Source organism: Notothenia rossii (genome assembly GCF_949606895.1).
Source record: "Notothenia rossii genome assembly, chromosome: 3".
NCBI classification, from domain to species: Eukaryota; Metazoa; Chordata; class Actinopteri; order Perciformes; family Nototheniidae; genus Notothenia; species Notothenia rossii.
Genome location: NC_136901.1, coordinates 9,286,753 through 9,306,124, shown reverse-complemented (window position 1 = coordinate 9,306,124; position 19,372 = coordinate 9,286,753). Strand labels below are relative to the sequence as shown.

Below are 19,372 nucleotides of genomic sequence, written 5' to 3'. Positions count from 1 at the left end.
CATTTCTCATTGATATCACACAAAATGCAGATGCTAAGCAGTGTTTTGCAAAACAGATCACACAATTCTCTAACTGAAGTTACAATTCTCTACACAAAGATCAAAAATCTGTTGTGTAACTCATGTCTACAAAACAACAAATAATCTTCTCACAGTGGATAACACTTCCTCATAAACTTAGACCATAGCTACACTAATTGACACTTGATGTGCAAAATATTAACACTTGTTATCAGTCAATCAGCCCATTGAAAAAGGTAACTCCATGGAATGTACTGTATACCTTACAGTAATGATGTTACATTGAAAACATTTACATGATAGAATTTGCATGACTGTACTTAAAATATTTTTTTAAATGGTGCCGGTAAAGCTATAATAGTGTTGATATGACTTGCATAGGTCTTTGAGATGTTCATATGGGGAGGATTAGCTATAGCTGATACAACATTTTTACAGTCAGTAATTGTGGTCTTTTCCTTTTTGCACATTGAGAAATGTTTTTTTTTGTATTGGGGTGAATTGAGTACTTCACTTCCATGTAAATGAATTGCTCACAGCTGACATCAATGAATTTCCTATAGTAATTGTAATTAGTGAGAATCCTATAAAAGACCTCCCTCACTTCAGTAAGATGTTTGTGTAAACAAAATGGCTGATCGAGTAGGTAGAAGAGCTCTGAGAGGAAGAAGGAACCCTGTTGTTCAGCGAGGAAGAGGGAGGGCTGATGTTCAGAGAGGAAGAGGGAGAGCTGATGTTCAGAGAGGAAGAGGGAGAGCTGATGTTCAGAGAGGAAGAGGGAACCCTCATGTTCAGAGAGGAAGAGGGAGGGCTGTACGTATGCGTGGTGGAAGAGTTGAAAGGGGACCAATGCGAACAGTAGTTTCGGACAACACCCGTGCAACTATTGTGGACCACGTCATAAACCATGGCATGTCCCTCAGTGAGGCTGGCCAAAGGGTTCAGCCCAATATACCGAGATCAACAGTGGCATCCATTATTAGGATCTTCAGGCACGAAAATAGGTAAGCTACTGTAACCCTTTTTTACAGCACTTCATGCATTTCTATTTTGATGTAGGTTTCGATCACTGTTTTTATATTACAGTACATAACATTCTCAAATATTTATTGATAGAACTGAAAGAGCACCCCGCTCTGGTGGCAGACGAAAGGCCTTTACTCCAGAACAAGAGTCTGCCATTGTTGATATGGTTGTGGCCAACAATGAAATCCGCTTAAGGGAGATTCAGGCCAGAATAATTGCAGACCAGGATGTCTTCAGTAACATTCAGTCTATAAGTGTTGCAACCATTGACCGGGTGTTAAAGAGGCAACACCTCAGAATGAAACAGATCTATAAGGTTCCTTTTGAACGCAACTCTGACCGTGTGAAGGATTTAAGGCACCGGTATGTACAGGTAAGGACCTCAATAGCACTGATGGCTTGCCTATATTTTTAGTATGTCTGACTGCTTACAGTAATGTAAAACGGTCCTCTGTTTGTTTCATTTTCTTTAGCGAATGATGGAGCTGGAAGGCAATGCATTACCACATGTTTTTGTATATGTGGATGAAGCAGGCTTCAACCTCTCCAAAGTGAGGAGACGTGGGAGGAACCTTATTGGGCAAAGAGCGACAGTCTTTGTTCCAGGCCAAAGGGGAGGAAACATAACATTGTGTGCGGCTATCTCGACACAAGGCGTCCTTGCTCACATCCCTTTAATGGGAGCATATAACACGCAACGTGTCCTTGCCTTCCTGGATGTCCTGTATGACGGACTTGTGCCACCAGAAGAGAGGGATCAAGTGAGGTCGGTTCACGTGGTCATATGGGACAATGTGGCATTCCACCACTCTCGTGACGTGAGGGCATGGTTTGAGGCTCATCCACACATGGCCATGGAGTTCCTCCCTCCATACTCCCCATTTCTAAACCCCATTGAGGAGTTCTTCTCTGCCTGGAGATGGAAGGTTTATGACCATCATCCTCATGACAGAATGCCCCTTTTGGACGCAATGAATGCTGGCTGTCGGGACATCTCTGCGGAATCCTGTCAAGGGTGGTGTCGACACGCAAGGAGATATTTCCCACGCTGCCTTGCAAGGGAAGACATACGCTGTGACGTAGATGAGGCTATGTGGCCAGACAGACGCCAAAGAGCAGATCAGTAAAGTTATATAGATCTCATTCTCTGCTTTACTGCTGATTTACATCATTTACCCATGTTATTTTTTTCCAGTGTATTGCTATTCGTCTTTTGTTTCTGTTACGGTGCTCTTCTGAAAATGAGACAATAAAAACAATGGCATAGTTACAGTAAGACTCTGTTTTTCCTATATGTAAGTTTGTTTCTCCCAACTTGTCAGTTTTCCGTTCAGTTTCCAATATCGATAGCTTGAGGTTTGTGTATTGATGATTGTAGTCAGTATTTAGTGTGCCACTTAGTAATGACTGTTCAAATAGTCTTCTCATGAGCTGACAAATGTTTGTTTTTGGAGAAGGTATCTGGTTTTGGAAGGGGTATTTTTAGTTTTGAGTGCCTTAGAGCACTTTGCAAGAAATGTATATTGTTATGGTAGAATGGGTTATTATGGTGACCGGAGTTTCAGTTATGAAAACACATTTGTCTCATTAGAGGACAATTTGTTCTGTTTCGATCGACTTATTCTTTTTTGTGACCAGTATTTTCAGTTTTGGTCATGTAAGTGCATTTTGCAAAAGATATTCAGAGTTATGGCAAGTGTGTTTCTGTTTAGATGGCTATGCTCTTGTTTTGAAGAAATGAATTTAGATTCTAAAAAGTGGGTTTAGCGATTGAGAAAAACTGTAATGGACATTTTCAAATGTTTGATTGTGTTTTGCTGTTATAAATCTTTTTTTTTTACTTGGTCTGAGGAACTATTCTAATTTTTTGAGATAGGATTTTTGAGTTTTATTACAGTTTTTCTCAATCGCTAAACCCACTATTTAGAATCAAAATTCCTTTCATCAAACCAACAGCACAGCCATCGAAACAGAAAACCATTTCTCTACAACAGTATACCATTTATCAGTCAATCACCCCATTGAAAAAGGTAACTCCATGGAATGTACTGTATACCTTACAGTAATGATGTTACATTGAAAACATTTACATGATAGAATTTGTATGACTGTACTTAAAATATTTTTTTTAATGGTGCCGGTAAAGCTATAATAGTGTTGATATGACTTGCATAGCTCTTTGAGATGTTCATATGGGGAGGATTAGCTATAGCTGATACAACATTTTTACAGTCAGTAATTGTGGTCTTTTCCTTTTTGCACATTGAGAAATGTTTTTTTTTGTATTGGGGTGAATTGAGTACTTCACTTCCATGTAAATGAATTGCTCACAGCTGACATCAATGAATTTCCTATAGTAATTGTAATTAGAAGATGTTTGTCAAGGGTGGTGTCGACACGCAAGGAGATATTTCCCACGCTGCCTTGCAAGGGAAGACATACGCTGTGACGTAGATGAGGCTATGTGGCCAGACAGACGGCAAAGAGCAGATCAGTAAAGCTATATAGATCTCATTCTCTGCTTTACTGCTGATTTACATCATTTACCCATGTTATTTTTTTTCCAGTGTATTGCTATTCATCTTTTGTTTATGTTACGGTGCACTACTGAAAATGAGAAATAAAAACAATGACATAGTTACAGTAACACACTGTTTTTCCTATATGTAAGTTTGTTTCTCCCAACTTGTCAGTTTTCCGTTCAGTTTCCAATATCGATAGCTTGAGGTTTGTGTATTGATGATTGTAGTCAGTATTTAGTGTGCCACTTAGTAATGACTGTTCAAATAGTCTTCTCATGAGCTGACAAATGTTTGTTTTTGGAGAAGGTATCTGGTTTTGGAAGGGGTATTTTTAGTTTTGAGTGCCTTAGAGCACTTTGCAAGACATGTATATTGTTATGGTAGAATGGGTTATTATGGTGACCGGAGTTTCAGTTATGAAAACACATTTGTCTCATTAGAGGACAATTTGTTCTGTTTCGATCGACTTATTCTTTTTTGTGACCATTATTTTCAGTTTTGGTCATGTAAGTGCATTTTGCAAAAGATATTCAGAGTTATGGCAAGTGTGTTTCTGTTTAGATGGCTATGTTCTTGTTTTGAAGAAATGAATTTTGATTCTAAATAGTGGGTTTAGCAATTGAGAAAAACTGTAATGAAGTTTCATCAGTATTTCAAAATCCAAAAATGGTCAGCTTCAGTAAAGCACTTTATCAAAGGCAACACAACAGGCAATTTAAAGAAGTAAACATTCCTAAGAAGTAAGGGAAGGTCTCTAAAGGTCAAAAGGTTTTTTGGGGGGGGGAAAAGGCAGAGAGAAATATAAAGTGAGACACTGCGTGTGTTTATCCCTGCTGGACTGTCGGACCATTGGCTGAATAGAGCAATGAAAAGCAGATAAATTGAAGTCTGTGTATTTGTCTGCCAGCGGAAAAGAGCGATGAAAAACAGAGATAGAGACATGAATAGTGTGTGTGTGTGTGTGTGTGTGTGTGTGTGTGTGTGTGTGTGTGTGTGTGTGTGTGTGTGTGTGTGTGTGTGTGTGTGTGTGTGTGTGTGTGTGTGTGTGTGTGTGTGTGTGTGTGTGTGTGTGTGTGTGTGTGTGTGTGTGTGTGTGTGTGTGTGTGTGTGTGTGTGTGTGTGTGTGTGTGTGTGTGTGTGTGTGTGTGTGTGTGTGTGTGTGTGTGTGTGTGTGTGAGCCGTGATTGTGTTGACAGCTAGCTTATTGTGTCGGCACTGAGACCCTCGATAAATCACCCGTCCCCTCATCCTGGGTGACTGTTTATGTGACATCACACACTCACTGAACCAACCCCCGTCCCGACTCCAAAGCCCATTCGGTGTGTGTGTGTGTGTATCCAACGTTGGGTGGTGTGTGAGAGGGTAAGAGATGGATTATTAGCAGAGTAACGCGTGATGTGGAAAAATAAAGCCTTAAGGGGATAGGGCGACGTGGAAAAATAACCAATAAGTCAGCTGCTCGATCATCTTCAAGATTTATAACCTGCTAAAAATGACTCTTTCTAAATGGAGCACAGCCCAATATGACGAGAGCATTCTTAACAAACGCTACCTGTTGGTATTCAAACACTACTTCCTACTGTGATATATGTTAGCTTCCCGCTAGCTCACGCCAAGTGCAGTTTTATCAAGTTACCATAACAACTTTTTGGCGTATTGGGTTGCATTTAAGAGTGATTACTACAACGGATATAAATACACACTTATGAGAGCAGACATCAGACAATTGTTTTGTTATTCTCTATTATGTATCTTACACCAGCCAATTCCAGTTTGACTGCTTTATGACGATTGATAAAGGGGCTGCAACTCGCCATCGATTAGTGCTAAAGGTTAATAGAAAAACAAGGAAAAAGCTGCTGAAATAACAGCAATGATCGCTCTGCACCATCATCCTCTGCCATTAACTGCATTGGAAACACTTAATGGTTAATTTAGTTCTGACATTTTCTCTCATATAAACTGCCGCCGTTAACACCAAAGTGATTACAGGGCTTTTCGTTGTGCTATTCAACAATTAGACGGCTTAGCTGATTCGTTTATTATTGACTTGATGCAAGGATGAAAACAAAGAAGGGAAGTATGCCTAAATCAAAAACTGCTTTTGCACGGCTCTGCTCTCTCCTGGGATCTTAATCGATTTTACAGCATACGGCTTCATAATGTTTAGTCTATAAGGCTGCGGTGTAGCCACGGAAATGGGTTGAAAAGTGATCACAGTGGAACTCAGTTGAAATGGAGCATAAATTCAACCTCATATAAAGAAAACACCACTGTTTGTGTTTATGTCTTAACAATACTGCCGTCCTGCATGTGCATTCCTCTCGTCTGTTCACTTCTCATCAAGGTCAGTGCAAATCCAGTCCAGGCCTCTAAACAGAGGAGAGATGTCTCTGTGAAATACTCGCTGCAGACTAATTCCTCACAAGGTAGGGAGGTTACTACAGACAGGGTCTATCAATTAAAGACACAAAAAGACATAACATGCCCAGAGGCGCTAACAGCCAAAAACTATAATTCTACATCCTGTCAGCTAGGTTTTTATCTTTATCATTGGCGTTAAGACTTGCTCAAAAGTAAAAAAGTTCAAATGAATAGTGATGTGTGCAACACTCCAAAGACCATCGGCCGGTTGCATAAACCATTAGTTAGACGTTGCACAATTATCCTTAGAGACGACATTTAGAAGAAATATGAGGAGCCATAAACAGCCACTTATCCTCAAACATTGGATATTTTCTTTCATAATTAGAACAAAGTTGTTCCAAAGAAGCGTTTTGAGACAGAAACAACTATATCGACACTCTAATCAGCAGTCTCTTTCATTCTTTGGCCCAAAAACTCATTTTCAGGTTGTCTGATTTTCTATGTGCTTTTTCTTTTGTCCTTTTAACGGCAGACATATTGACTTATTTTGTAAAAACTCTCACCATAGCTTCGTAGATATCTGTTTGGTTTCCATTCATCTTGCACTCAATCCTCAGTGTCTTGTCAGCCAGTTATTGTTGCTCACCAGGAATTCCTCATAGTGTGGAGGATAAAACAGTTTCCATACCACCCTCTTTCTTTACCCGAGGAGCGGAAGGCTTGCTTCTGATCCCAGTGGAAGGGCTAGCCGCCAGCTCACCGCTTGCAAAGTGTTGCCTCATATATATGTTTTTGTAGTTTAATAAGGATTTTTCCTCTCCTCGCCTTGTTTCTTCAAGCTGTCTAGTGCGGAGGGATTGACTTAGCGTATGTCGCTGTGATCCTTGTAGTTGTCTTTATTAAAACCTCACATGGTGGGAGAGAAACTGTCACATATTTCTTTCCAGTCTGAACTGTCTGGAATTGCAGTCCAACATTGACTTTGTTCACACATCAAATAGGGTTTGATTAGAGTCATGGTCATTTACATTACCACTACACATATGAGATGGTCGAGAGATGGTCTGATTATTGAAAGAAAGCACACAAAGTGGGAGGAAATACAAATGCATTGCACAGCCAATCAATGTGTTCCAGCATAGAGGAATTTGGTTTTACAGTACGATGATGAATGCAGTTTTCGTCTCACAATTCTTGTTTTAGTCTGTAATGTTGTGGCTTTAAAACCCTGAACTTTTAATTTGAAGCTGACATTGAATGCATTCTTTGGAAAATTGCTCACGCTGTACGTACAAAGGGAACACATGAAAGGTACAGTCAAAGGAAATGAAGAAAATTTAGAAGGCCAAATTCAGACGTTGATCTCTGCTCATGTCGTGTGTGTGTGTGTGTGTGTGTGTGTGTGTGTGTGTGTGTGTGTGTGTGTGTGTGTGTGTGTGTGTGTGTGTGTGTGTGTGTGTGTGTGTGTGTGTGTGTGTGTGTGTGTGTGTGTGTGTGTGTGTGTGTGTGTGTGTGTGTGTGTGTGTGTGTAGTTTCCGCACTAATGCACCAGTGGGAACGAGTATGTCCATTTAAAAGTGTGTGTTTTTTGTATGTGGCACAGAAGTAGCCCCATCTGCATCAATCAGGACCATTCACCTTGCTTTTCCTATCAGAGATGTTGCTTTTAGCCCCGCGGCCAGCACTCACCGTGCTCCTTTGTGTCTGTAAGTGCTGGACCGTGGACTGAAATGTTAAGCGTTTAAGTGCGTGTGTGTGTGTGTGTGTGTGCGTGTGTGTATGGTGAGGCATAGAGATGGACCCCTCAGAGGGACGGAGATAAAAAAACAGAGGAAAGAGATGGACCAAGAGAAGCAGTGTCAGGGTGAATGGGGGATGAAGAGGAGAAAGTCTTTGTCATGAACTCTGTGTTCAACAAAGTGCTTTAAAAGAAAAAGTTATCAAAGCGTATCTGCTGAAGAGAAAGAGGAAGAAGAGAGCTAGGATAGAACAATATGTAAAGAGCAGAACAAAAGGAGGGATGGATATAAAACTTAAATCTGCGCTGTCACAGCCTGCCCAAATTGCTTCAAATCCCCTGGAGACCATGGGAATGATGACTTACTTCCGTTCCTTCTCTCACATGCAAACACACACACACACACACACACACACACACACACACACACACACACACACACACACACACACACACACACACACACACACAGACACAACTCAGAGCTGATGGGCATCTTCCGTCGCCGCTTGAAATAGCCATCTGAAGAAAACTTCTTTCAAGTTGAGAAGATTGGTGAAAACTCTCCCGCTATTTATCACTCAGACCTTAATGAGGCAATCTCATTATCGCCGTAATAGGTATGGTTGGCATGACTACAAAGGGAAATATGTCATACAAGAAAGCCCTTTGAATATCCGTGTTTCATTTAGAGGGTTTTTATGTGGATAATTCACCTTAAAAAGAGAGAGGCGTCGGTGCTGCTATTCCTTCAAGATTACTTTGTGATTAATAACTGCTCACCGACAAGTTGAATTTATTTTCAGCTCAGTCGTACAGGGCCCGAGTCATCACACATTTTTTTTTAAAAATTGGATTTAATCTTCTCGCCTCTCTATTTATGCTTTACACATTTAAATGTAGTGAGCAGCATCATAAAACTGGCATTTGTCTTGATTGACAGAAGAGAACATTGTGCCTATATATATATATTTGCCAATATATTTGATGATTGTAAGGTTACGTAATCCATTTTGTGTGTGTCTATTTAGAGGACTTTCTTATCGTCCTGTTTATTTATATAAAATGGAACACTTTGGGACAAGTACTTTTGACTTTTGATAATCACAGGAGACAATTTTTGATGTTTCAATGTTAGTGCAATAACAATAGAATGACTAAACTGTTTTGGATTGTTTTTTGAGTATCCTACAACCTGAATATACGGAGACATTAATAATCAGTTTATACGTCTAGCTCCGAGCTACATTGCCATCCGAATTCAACCTTATCTTGTGACTTTAAGTTTTCAAATGAGAAACATTTTGAGCCTGCATGTGTTTGCGAGAGACTTTTTGTGCTTTCCTGCAGTATCTGTAACACGGTGTGGATGTCAACAACAATTCTACAGTAAATAAACTGTAAATATGATGCCCTCTGCCCGGCGTTCAACAGAAAACAGATGCAGTGTGGAGATTACACCCACCCACGATGCTCCTTCCTTATTTCATTCCCCGTGTCGTAGATGGAGCCGGGGCCAGGGCTTGTCGTGATTCAGCAGCTTGGAACGAAAACCTCATTGCAAACAGATGCCATCCAGAGATTAGCCTGGGCCGCCGCGCGTGTATTGTCCCCGGCTTTCTTGACGAGATCTGGTTGCTTTCAGTTAGTGGTAGAAGAAAGAAAAATGACGGGTTGATTCTGTGGAGCGATTTGGTTACACCGAGCTCTCCGAATTCAATCTGATTGTGTATTGACTTCCTGTTGACTGCTCGATTGACAATGGCGGTTCGAGGTTTATCGTCATTCTAGTCGGTTTGTAGGTGCTGTGGTTGGTTTGTGTTAGCATGTGTGTGCATTCCTTTATAGAGAGAGATTTTGAGGAGGGAAAAATAGAGGTTTAGGGGTGGATCTATGGACCCCTTTTTTTGTCAGATTCTATGTGTCTTAAAATATACAGTGCTATATCAAGTCATCATCACTCCCTCTACATTCTTATATTCACCCCTTTTCATTATTCCAAACTCGAGCAACAGGCAGCTGCCGAGGGTCAGTGTCCTCTCCTCTGCAGATAATAACGCCAGGTTGATTTTACATTTATATGCAAAAAGCAAAAGACTATGCAGGTCCAAGAGCAGATGTCACTCCCACATATTATTTCTCTAGTTATTGATTCTGTTTGACCGCTGCCTATTTGAGGCAATTTAGGTATCGCCTTCAGCGGTGACGGGAAGTCAACGTGTTTTTTATTTAATGGAAAGGAAAGGTGGTGGCCCTTGACAAATTAATCATCAAAAAACACAATCGGTTACAGATGCCGGCAGAAAGGTATTTCAGGATTACCTCAGTTTCCGGGCGGCAGGTAGATCTGCTTTTATGTAATATTTCTGTCCATCTGTACCCACTCATCCTGGCCTTTCTGCAGGGTGGGGCTAATTAAAACCCACTTCCTGCCTCTACTATCACATGACTTTCCCCGGAGACAGTGATAGGGCGATACACACCCCCTCTTATCCCGTCGTCTCCTGAGGAGCTTGATAGGCCTTAACCACGTCTTCATTTCCTGTCCTTTGAGTGTCGGTTCCCTTCCTGTAACACAGCGATCTCCTGCCAGATAATGGTCCGTCTGAGAGATGACAGGAGGGAAATGCTTGTGTTTGTGCGCATCTCTCCGATGATATTGGCTGATTTTAGACATGAAAGTGGCCATCAATCAGCCTGTAGATTCCTCCTGTATTATTATTTCTTCTCTTACCTTCTGAGATCCACACACGTGTGCACATACGTGTACTTTATGTTTACCCGGTGTTGTTAACTCAGCACAGTTGCGTGTAGATTGCTTGGTATATACTTTTGACAGCAGAGACACACTCCCTTTGTGTGAGTCTGTGAGCCCCTGCCTTATTGCACAGTGCGTCCGTTTCAGTAATAGAGGTCTGGCTGCCAGACTGTGGCTTTCAAAGAAAACCACTTAGAGGTGTCCAGGGAATGCCTGGGACTTAGTGGGGCTGCCTCTGCATGGCTCTCTTAAATCATGTTCACATGGATAGGAAACTAAATACATTTGCATCTTGTGTCCAAATCTTTCTGTTTTGGTGGTCATGCCACAACCGTGCACGTGAATGCATGCACGAGTCATGGTAAGATATCTGGATTGAGAGGTTGCTTTTTCTTTGCACAGCATGAAAGAAAGACCAAATTAATGGGCTGTGATTTTAGTATTTTTAAGCAGAGGTCAATAATTTGTACGGCCCTCGGAGGATGTTGGAAAAATTTAAATGGCCCTTGAGAGGAAAAAGGTTCCCCACCCCTGCTCTAATGCATCTCTGCACACACACACACACACACACACACACACACACACACACACACACACACACACACACACACACACACACACACACACACACACACACACACACACACACACACACACACACACACACACACACACACACACACACACACACACACACACACACACAGATCATCATCAGAACACACAGACGCCAAGCTGCCCGGCACTCCCATATGTGAACATTGATATTCGTTTAACCTGAAAGCTCATATTTTAGAAGTTCTGAAGCTGTAGCGTTGTCTCCTGCATTTGTCTGTAGTCTGAATGGATGCTAAGTAAGCTTGTAATATTCATAAATGAATACTAAAATATTCTAAAGTCTCATATTTGTGAAAATCCACTCCTATTTGTACATGTATTCTCTACCGTAATCTATAGCAATATCATTAATAAGCATTACACTCGAATAGATATTTGCCAGCTTTATAAGACCTTGCGGCGGTAACCCTTGTTGTGCCGCAGTGATTAAAAGCTTATCTGCCATGATGTGTGTGTGTGTGTGTGTGTGTGTGTGTGTGTGTGTGTGTGTGTGTGTGTGTGTGTGTGTGTGTGTGTGTGTGTGTGTGTGTGTGTGTGTGTGTGTGTGTGTGTGTGTGTGTGTGTGTGTGTGTGTGTGTGTGTGTGTGTGTGTGTGTGTGTGTGTGTGTGTTAAGAAGGAAAGTGCATTTGCATAACAAATAAAACACACACTTGTATTCCAGGAGTGGGAGAAAATGCAAAGCAGGCATTCAGTGTGTGCACATATTTCCAACAAAGCATATTATTTTAAAGAGTAATTGCTTACACAAAGTCAATACAGGCATCCCAGAACACAAAAACACACACACACACACACACACACACACACACACACACACACACACACACACACTTGCAGAGTTCTCCATTGAGACTTTGTGAAGGAGTGGACTGTTAAAAAATTCAGAGCATGGAGTGCCTGGCAGATCATTACAGACCCGGTGTGGGAATATAGAGAGACACTGTGTGTGTGTGTGTGTGTGTGTGTGTGTGTGTGTGTGTGTGTGTGTGTGTGTGTGTGTGTGTGTGTGTGTGTGTGTGTGTGTGTGTGTGTGTGTGTGTGTGTGTGTGTGTGTGTGTGTGTGTGTGTGTGTGTGTGTGTGTGTGTGTGTGTGTGTGTGTGTGTGTGTGTGTGTGTGTGTGTGTGTGTTGCAGTGTGGACGATCATTATAAGGTCAGGGCAGGGGTGTGAGAGAGGGAGAAGACTGGAGGAGAGTTCAATCATAGGTTACCCAATGGAGATCACCCCTGCAAAGTGTGTGTGTGTGTACTGGGAGTTTCTGTAGTTGTGTTTGTGAGTGTGTGAGAGTGTTGGGTAGATAACAGAGAAAATTCAATACTTGGTTTCCTGCTAGGAAACACCCCTATGGTATGTGTTTGTCTTCGCTGGTACGACGGAACAATTGGGAGAAGAGAAGCTAAAACTGTGTGTGTGTGTGTGTGTGTGTGTGTGTGTGTGTGTGTGTGTGTGTGTGTGTGTGTGTGTGTGTGTGTGTGTGTGTGTGTGTGTGTGTGTGTGTGTGTGTGTGTGTGTGTGTGTGTGTGTGTGTGTGTGTGTGTGTGTGTGTGTGTGTGTGTGTGTGTGTGTGTGTGTGTGTGTGTGTGTGTGTGTGTGTCAGTAATCCCCTCATCAAATCTGCAATCTTCTACTTCTTCTCCTACTACTTCTTCCACATGCAATTTCTTCCAAATGTTTGTATCAATACAAGCTCAGTGTTATTCTGTGAATACATGGTTTTTCACGGGTAAATGCACTAATTAGTACACCAAAATGCGACCCGTTGTAAACTGCTACCGTGAAATCTACAGCCTCTTGTGGTCCAGAAACTCAATATTGTGATTATGTTTCATTCAGATGACGTGTGCAGAGGTCCCCTGCTGTGGCTGCATGTATGAGACCAGAGGGGCGTAAAACGGAACTGGAAAAGTACAAGAATGTTCTCAAATCACTTACATTAGATTGGGGAAATCTAATTTGGATTTATGATCGTGAGTCATGCAGCATTTTGCTGAAGCTAATGGACACCAAGGGCTCACGAAGGTTCTTATTGTTGTTTTAAGCAGCACTCGTTGATTCTGTAGGTGGAATTTGAATAATATTAAACGTGACAAACCACAGAGATATACAAAAAAAGGCAGTTATGGGTAGAATTGTGGAATAGTCTGTAGTGTAGCCCCTACTTTGGTTATCGGTTAGCATTTCATTATAGCTTTAATAACTCACATTTACAATCCTGCCAGTCATTTAAAGCTAAAAATCCAAGAAAAAGTCATTTGGGGTCAACTGTCTCTAAAAGTAATTACACAATTAAAATACTCATATATTTATAATGTGCAATTCTATGCATTTAACATTTTTTTTTATCAATAAAATGTTATTTTCTTAACCCTAATAAGCCAATACTAATATTTAATATTGCACTTCCATGAAAATTAGATTAGATTATTCATTTTTTTGTCATTGCAGGTAATATATAGAACGAAAAGCAGTTTTTAAAAGACTCATTGTTATTAAATGAGTAAAGACCAAGATAAACTTATTTTACTTCTTATAATTGTCTAACTTCAATTCCCATAATGCAACACTTGATAGCATTTATTGTTGTATTAGAGAGGGAAATGGCATGCGGCCTGGTCACAATAGACCTGTATATGCTACAGTGTGCTTCTTAACAACTAGCCCCCATTGGAAATCCTTACTCAATAGCCATTGTGAATGATGAATGCTTCCCCTTTGGTATCGAATAAGATGTCTTCAATTGTTTCGTATCAATAGGATATTATTCTCTTTTGTGAGGATTAAACGGATACTTGGGGACCACTTTCTATCAAGGTTTCTTTTATATTCATCCCCATAAAAATACTGAACAATACACAGAGCACTGTATATCAATATGTTTCAATACACACATTATAGAAATGAAATGACATTGTGCTGCGTAATCCACCTTCAATGTTTCCTCTTGAGGCCGGTGTCATTGGAGACATTGGTATCTCTGTGTTTTACAAGATGGATTTCTCCCTGTGTGGAATATCAGCTCAACATGATTCATCTGGAAAGCAGCCCTCGCTCTTTGATTCCCAGAAGCTGACAGCCCGACCCGACGTTTACCATTGATGATTTAGATTGCTGAGAAATTGCTTAAAGTGCTATCAAACTCCTTCGCTATTTTGCTGTGATGTCGTGATGGGATGTGACGTTTCTCTGCATTTGGCTGCAAGAAATAGCCAACCCTGGGAACTGGAGATGCGTCATCAGGAGTTTCTTTCCTACAGTAGGCCTTCAGCAGCGGTGCAGCAAGTGCACGATAAACAAGTTCAGATTGCTCATCAAAGAGGATCGCGGTCGAACTGGATTCATTAGTGGGGAATTGACTTGACAAGCGTGACCAGGACTAGCAGGCTATCGATCAGCTGCTGTCATCAGTATCGGTGATTGGAGCTGGCAGCGACAGCAGGGTGAGGGAGAGAGGGGGGCGGCGGAACAACAGTAGAACACTGCACCAATACTGTATCACTATAACGGGTTCTAATTATGGAAGAGATTGAACAGGGACTTCCTTAAGAGAAGGAAAACATGATATTGAAGAATAGTGGCATCTCCACATTAGAGATATGACGTTTGGAGCCATTTTTATATAAGTTTCATATATTTTTAGTGGTTTTTACTTAGTAATCTGCTTACCCCTTGGGTCTATCCACTATACAAGTATAAAAACTAGCCTCACTTTCGACCCGGACATTATCTATTCACTGAGATTCCACTCTGCATTGTCTGCTCACTGTAGGCAATAATTGAATCCCTTTTGGATCCCAGGAGAACGCTTATCAGCCGATAGTTCACCCGAAGTTGAGGTTAATAGATCGCACAGTGCACTGTTGCACATTAGTAGTTTTCCAGTAAGGAGTCATAGGGGGCACAATCCATAGAGCAAGACACAAAGGTCAACATTCAGCAGTGTTATCAACAAACTCCCTCTGTACCAGCCTGCACTGAAGAATGAGCACATGCACAGATACAGGGAAACGTGTGCATCATAATTCTCCCTCAAAACTAAGTAACAGCCACCCTTCTGCAAAAGAAATGCACACTTTCTCCAGAGCTATGGATCCCTGTATTTGTACCCAATGCTAACCAGGGGTCCTTGTGAGTGTATTTCATGGTGCTAGACGGTAATATGGTTCAGTGTTCTTCGCCCAAGCCTCCTGGTCCCTTTGGTCGGATGTTAGACAGACACTTGAAATCTGCATGTGGACAGTGAATGTGGCCTCCCTTTCACATCTGCTGTCAAGTGTCTGTGACAGGAGAGTCCCATGTTGGATCAGCGTTAGTGTGTGAGGCAGGGTGTTACTGCAAAGAGCAGCAGAGCATCCCCGGATAGATACAGCGTGATATTTTTCGGGGGAAGCTTTGATTGTCTGCATGGGAATTATGTTGGCGAGGAACAAACACTGACATTTTAACTGAGATCTGCTCTCTTATTGCTTTCTCTGCTTTACAGATTAAACCAGATTTGGATGCCGGATTTGGTTTATTCTCAATTTGTTGGATTGGTTGTTATGTTAAGTGCAGTTTGAGGGGTCATGATACATGATTTAATGCCTGAATTCCGACATGGCTGCTTATAAATAGACAGGTTATGAGCATAGTGAGCTTGTTTTAATATGAATAGAGCATATATTATCTGCACACCAGCACAAGATTTATTTTCGCGGTACCATAAAGATGTTAAAACTTGTAAAAGACGGACATTTATGGTTTAACATCCAAAAATGGTGGATCCTACATTTCCCATAATGCACCTCTTAATTGCATTTATTGGTATACCATTCCCTGCCTTTTTAAATGTCTTTCAAACTCAACACCTTTAGCCCCATTGCAGGCTTTCTGATAAATATGTTTGGTAAACAAATCCAAGCTTATATTTGAAATGTCCATTTATTCTAGATTCACAGAAAACATTGAACATAACAAGTATTTGAACCAACATTCTAGTACTCCCCATCACCTATAAACTGACTTTGGCACTTAAAACAATTTAGATGCCTTTCTTAATGATACCTTAACCTTGCTGTAGCTACCATGCATTCATATGTTTAGAAAAATATAGAAATAACGGCACTGACCAGCATCTAATTGGGTTGCAGCAATCCACGGTCAAATCTATGTCAGTTTTGTGCATTATTCATACAAAACAATATGTTTACCGTCCGACCGTTTATTCTCCTTCTAGATAGAGAGGCCGGGGGTTAGATAAAGAATGTGCGATTAAGCGCGAGAAAGATAAGGATGTAGGAAGGGAAATAAAAGAGATTAATGAGAGGAGTGGAGAGAGATAGCTTTCATAAAGGGCTTGACAGAGCTGGGTGGAGACAGCTGAAGTGGTTTGGATATTTCACGTTGAAGTTACTCGCAGCACTGTTTGTCTTCTCCCATCTTGGCAGGAGTGCTGGTATTTTTAGGTCCTTTTACAGTATTTCTCAGCTGTGATGAGAGAAGGAGCATGAAAGAGAGACAGATGGGGAGAAAATCACAGGGAAAGATTGTGAGAGTGAAAGGTAGAAATACTGGTAAATGGAAGGATAGGGATGTGAGAGGATTGTAAGCAAAGAAGATGCGGGACAGTGAGAAAAATATGAAAATCGTAGCTTTTTTCCACACAGTTTTCTTAAAGTGCTAAAACCAGTGTGCGTTTAAGACCAACCAGGGAATACAATTACATGTAAAAAGCACTTCTTAGCGCCTAGAAAGCGACAGCAAATGACAGCTTTGCACTTATGCACCTAGCGAGGAGGTACCAAATGGGCTCCGTGGGTGTGATGACAGACTTCAAGATAAACAAAGGTCTTTTAAGAACACGTTCATTCTCGTATTGGATTATAGGAAACGGGTGTAATATTAAAATGGACAGCTGTGCTAGTCAGGAATTGTGTGTCTATGATAAGAGTCACGTTCCAATGGCTCATGGTGGCAGAAATGTAGGGTTTTATAGTGAGGGAGAAGTCCTTGTCAGGATTACGTCACCCCAAATGTCCAATTACCGACCTCGAGAATTCTTCGAGAGAATAATGCCAAAACATCCACGGTCAGTCGACAGCATTCTGAGCTTTTAAAAAGAAAATATCATTACTTTTAAAGGTTTCTCATGCTTCATGGTCTGGGACTCCAAACAAAAGGCAAATGCCAGTAACCTGCCCCCCAGATTTTCTTCTTAAGCACAATGCTTCTCGCAGACTGGTAATTACCTGCCGCTGAAAGAGCTTCCCTATCAGTCACTAACTCCAACAGGCTCCTTCGCGGCTCCAATATGCTGCTAGGAAGAGAATCACCCTGGACCCTCGTCTTGACCACTGACAGAGCTATTACTGAAAGGAGATGTATAGAAAGAGAAACTGAGATAGAGATGGAGGACAGGGACAATGGTTTTTGTATACCTCAACGCTGTAGGTGGAGAGTTACTGCTTAAGTTGGATGTTAGTAAGTTCTGTTTGTTTCTCAATTGCTTTCTCCTTGACATATGGTGGTTTGAAGAAGTAAGCAAGGCATTCTTCTCTGACTCATTCTGAATATACACACTGCGCCTGGAAATCAGGTTCAGCAGAAACAATTAGACAGCCGGCACAAATGAGAATTTATGGAGAGGGATCCCACATCAGAGACCTCTCATTTATCTCAGGAAATCTCTAAAAAACCTGGGGATGTGAAATCTTTAGAAATGCTACTTATAAGACATAATATGAACATGCTGGGTCCAATATGTATTCACTGCCACATGCTTTTGGAATGATTTGTGAATATCGATAATAAACTATCCAGTATAAAATCCAGTATAATATATATTTTTTAAACTCAAGAAGAACACATCATGTTATATTCAGTGTAATGTGTCAGCTCTCTATGGACTATGTATATTGTGCATATGAAAAGAGAGACTGCAGAAGCTTTTGGGGAGGCGCGGATCAGTTCCTACATTATTCATGTGCCTCCTATCTCAGACACAGATTTCGATTGAGACATGATGCGTCTCCCCATTGTGTTCCATCATGACAACCATATTAATGCTTTTGTTCTAACATTGATTTTAAAGTCATGGAAAAAGCACTCAACCCTCATGCCAGAGCTCAAAACTAGCTAACAACTTGAGCTCAAGACTAGCTAACAACTTGAGCTCAAAACTAGCTAACAACTTGAGCTAAAAACTAGCTAACAACTTGAGCTCAAGACTAGCTAACAACTTGAGCTCAAAACTAGCTAACAACTTGAGCTCAAAACTAGCTAACCACTTGAGCTCAAAACTAGCTAACAACTTGAGCTCAAGACTAGCTAACAACTTGAGCTCAAAACTAGCTAACAACTTGAGGTCAACACTTGCTAACCACTTGAGCTCAAAACTAGCTAACAACTTGAGCTAACAACTTGAGCTCAAAACTAGCGAACAACTTGAGCTCAACACTAGCTAACAACTTGATGATCTTCTACCAAAATGCCTCCTACTGCTGTTTATTCTGCAACTAATGTCAGTGCAGAGGTGTTTTAACTCCCCCATAGCACAAGTGGGTGGTGGGTTAATGGTCGCGCTGTGTAAACAGGGTGCAGTGGTGCTAGCATTAGGATAGACATTTTCTCCTTAGTGCACCAACCAATGTGAAGTGTGAGAAAACAAGGGAAAAAATAAAAATGTGGGATTATTTTTACTGATATTGATATTTTTTGATTAAGTCTGTATGCCGTTTGTAGGCCAGGAGTTGAGCAATCTGAATGTGTTCCTTTAACAAAAATTGCGCCTGATGTAATTTCAATAATGGGCATCCTGCTTTACTGTACCTCCTAAAACATAGACACCCTCTAATTCTGTCGGACAAAAAGAGAGAACCTTCAAACATTGACTTCCACAAAAATTTGAGGTTAAACTGATTCTGTGAGATATTTAGGTTGAGGCCTCCAACCAGAGTCTAATCAGTTGTTGCTTGGCTAAAGGACTGTATACCAAATCACCACGACTTCTACGGTGTTTACCCCCTCCCGGCCCTGAGGTCAAAAGTCTTCAATCCAATAAGGCAAAGTGTAAACAAACCCGATAAGCAGGTGACAGGGCGTCATGCTGCTGTTACAGAACGGAGGCTTTATTAAGTGGCTCCTTGTCTTTGAAAGGTGTCCACTTTTAGCCAGGAGTCTGCTTTGTTTGGAGCTCCGCACCCCCCCTGCAAATCCCCCCTAGATCCCCTCAAGCCAATTAGGGACTAGAGAAGTGAAAATCAGGAAGCAAATTGTTCTTTTGACTAATCTCTCTGGGGAACAAGAGGAGAAAGTGGAGAGGAGAGGTGAAAGGAAGAGGGTGGAGA

General features: G+C 41.2%; 2 protein-coding genes across 11 annotated transcripts in view; both read left to right on the top strand.

The window, feature by feature from the left end:
• dmd (dystrophin) overlaps positions 1–19,372 on the top strand; it is a 179,903-nt gene that overhangs the window by 24,153 nt on the left and 136,378 nt on the right. The gene's annotated exons all lie outside the window — the stretch shown is intronic.
• LOC307034021 (uncharacterized protein) lies at positions 652–2,814 on the top strand (the record flags this gene model as incomplete). The annotated part of the gene is made up of 3 exons (XM_079672712.1): positions 652–1,025; positions 1,138–1,420; positions 1,521–2,814. 3 exons carry the CDS (start codon positions 652–654, stop codon positions 2,172–2,174), a joined length of 1,311 nt encoding a protein of 436 aa, XP_079528838.1. The 3' UTR covers positions 2,175–2,814.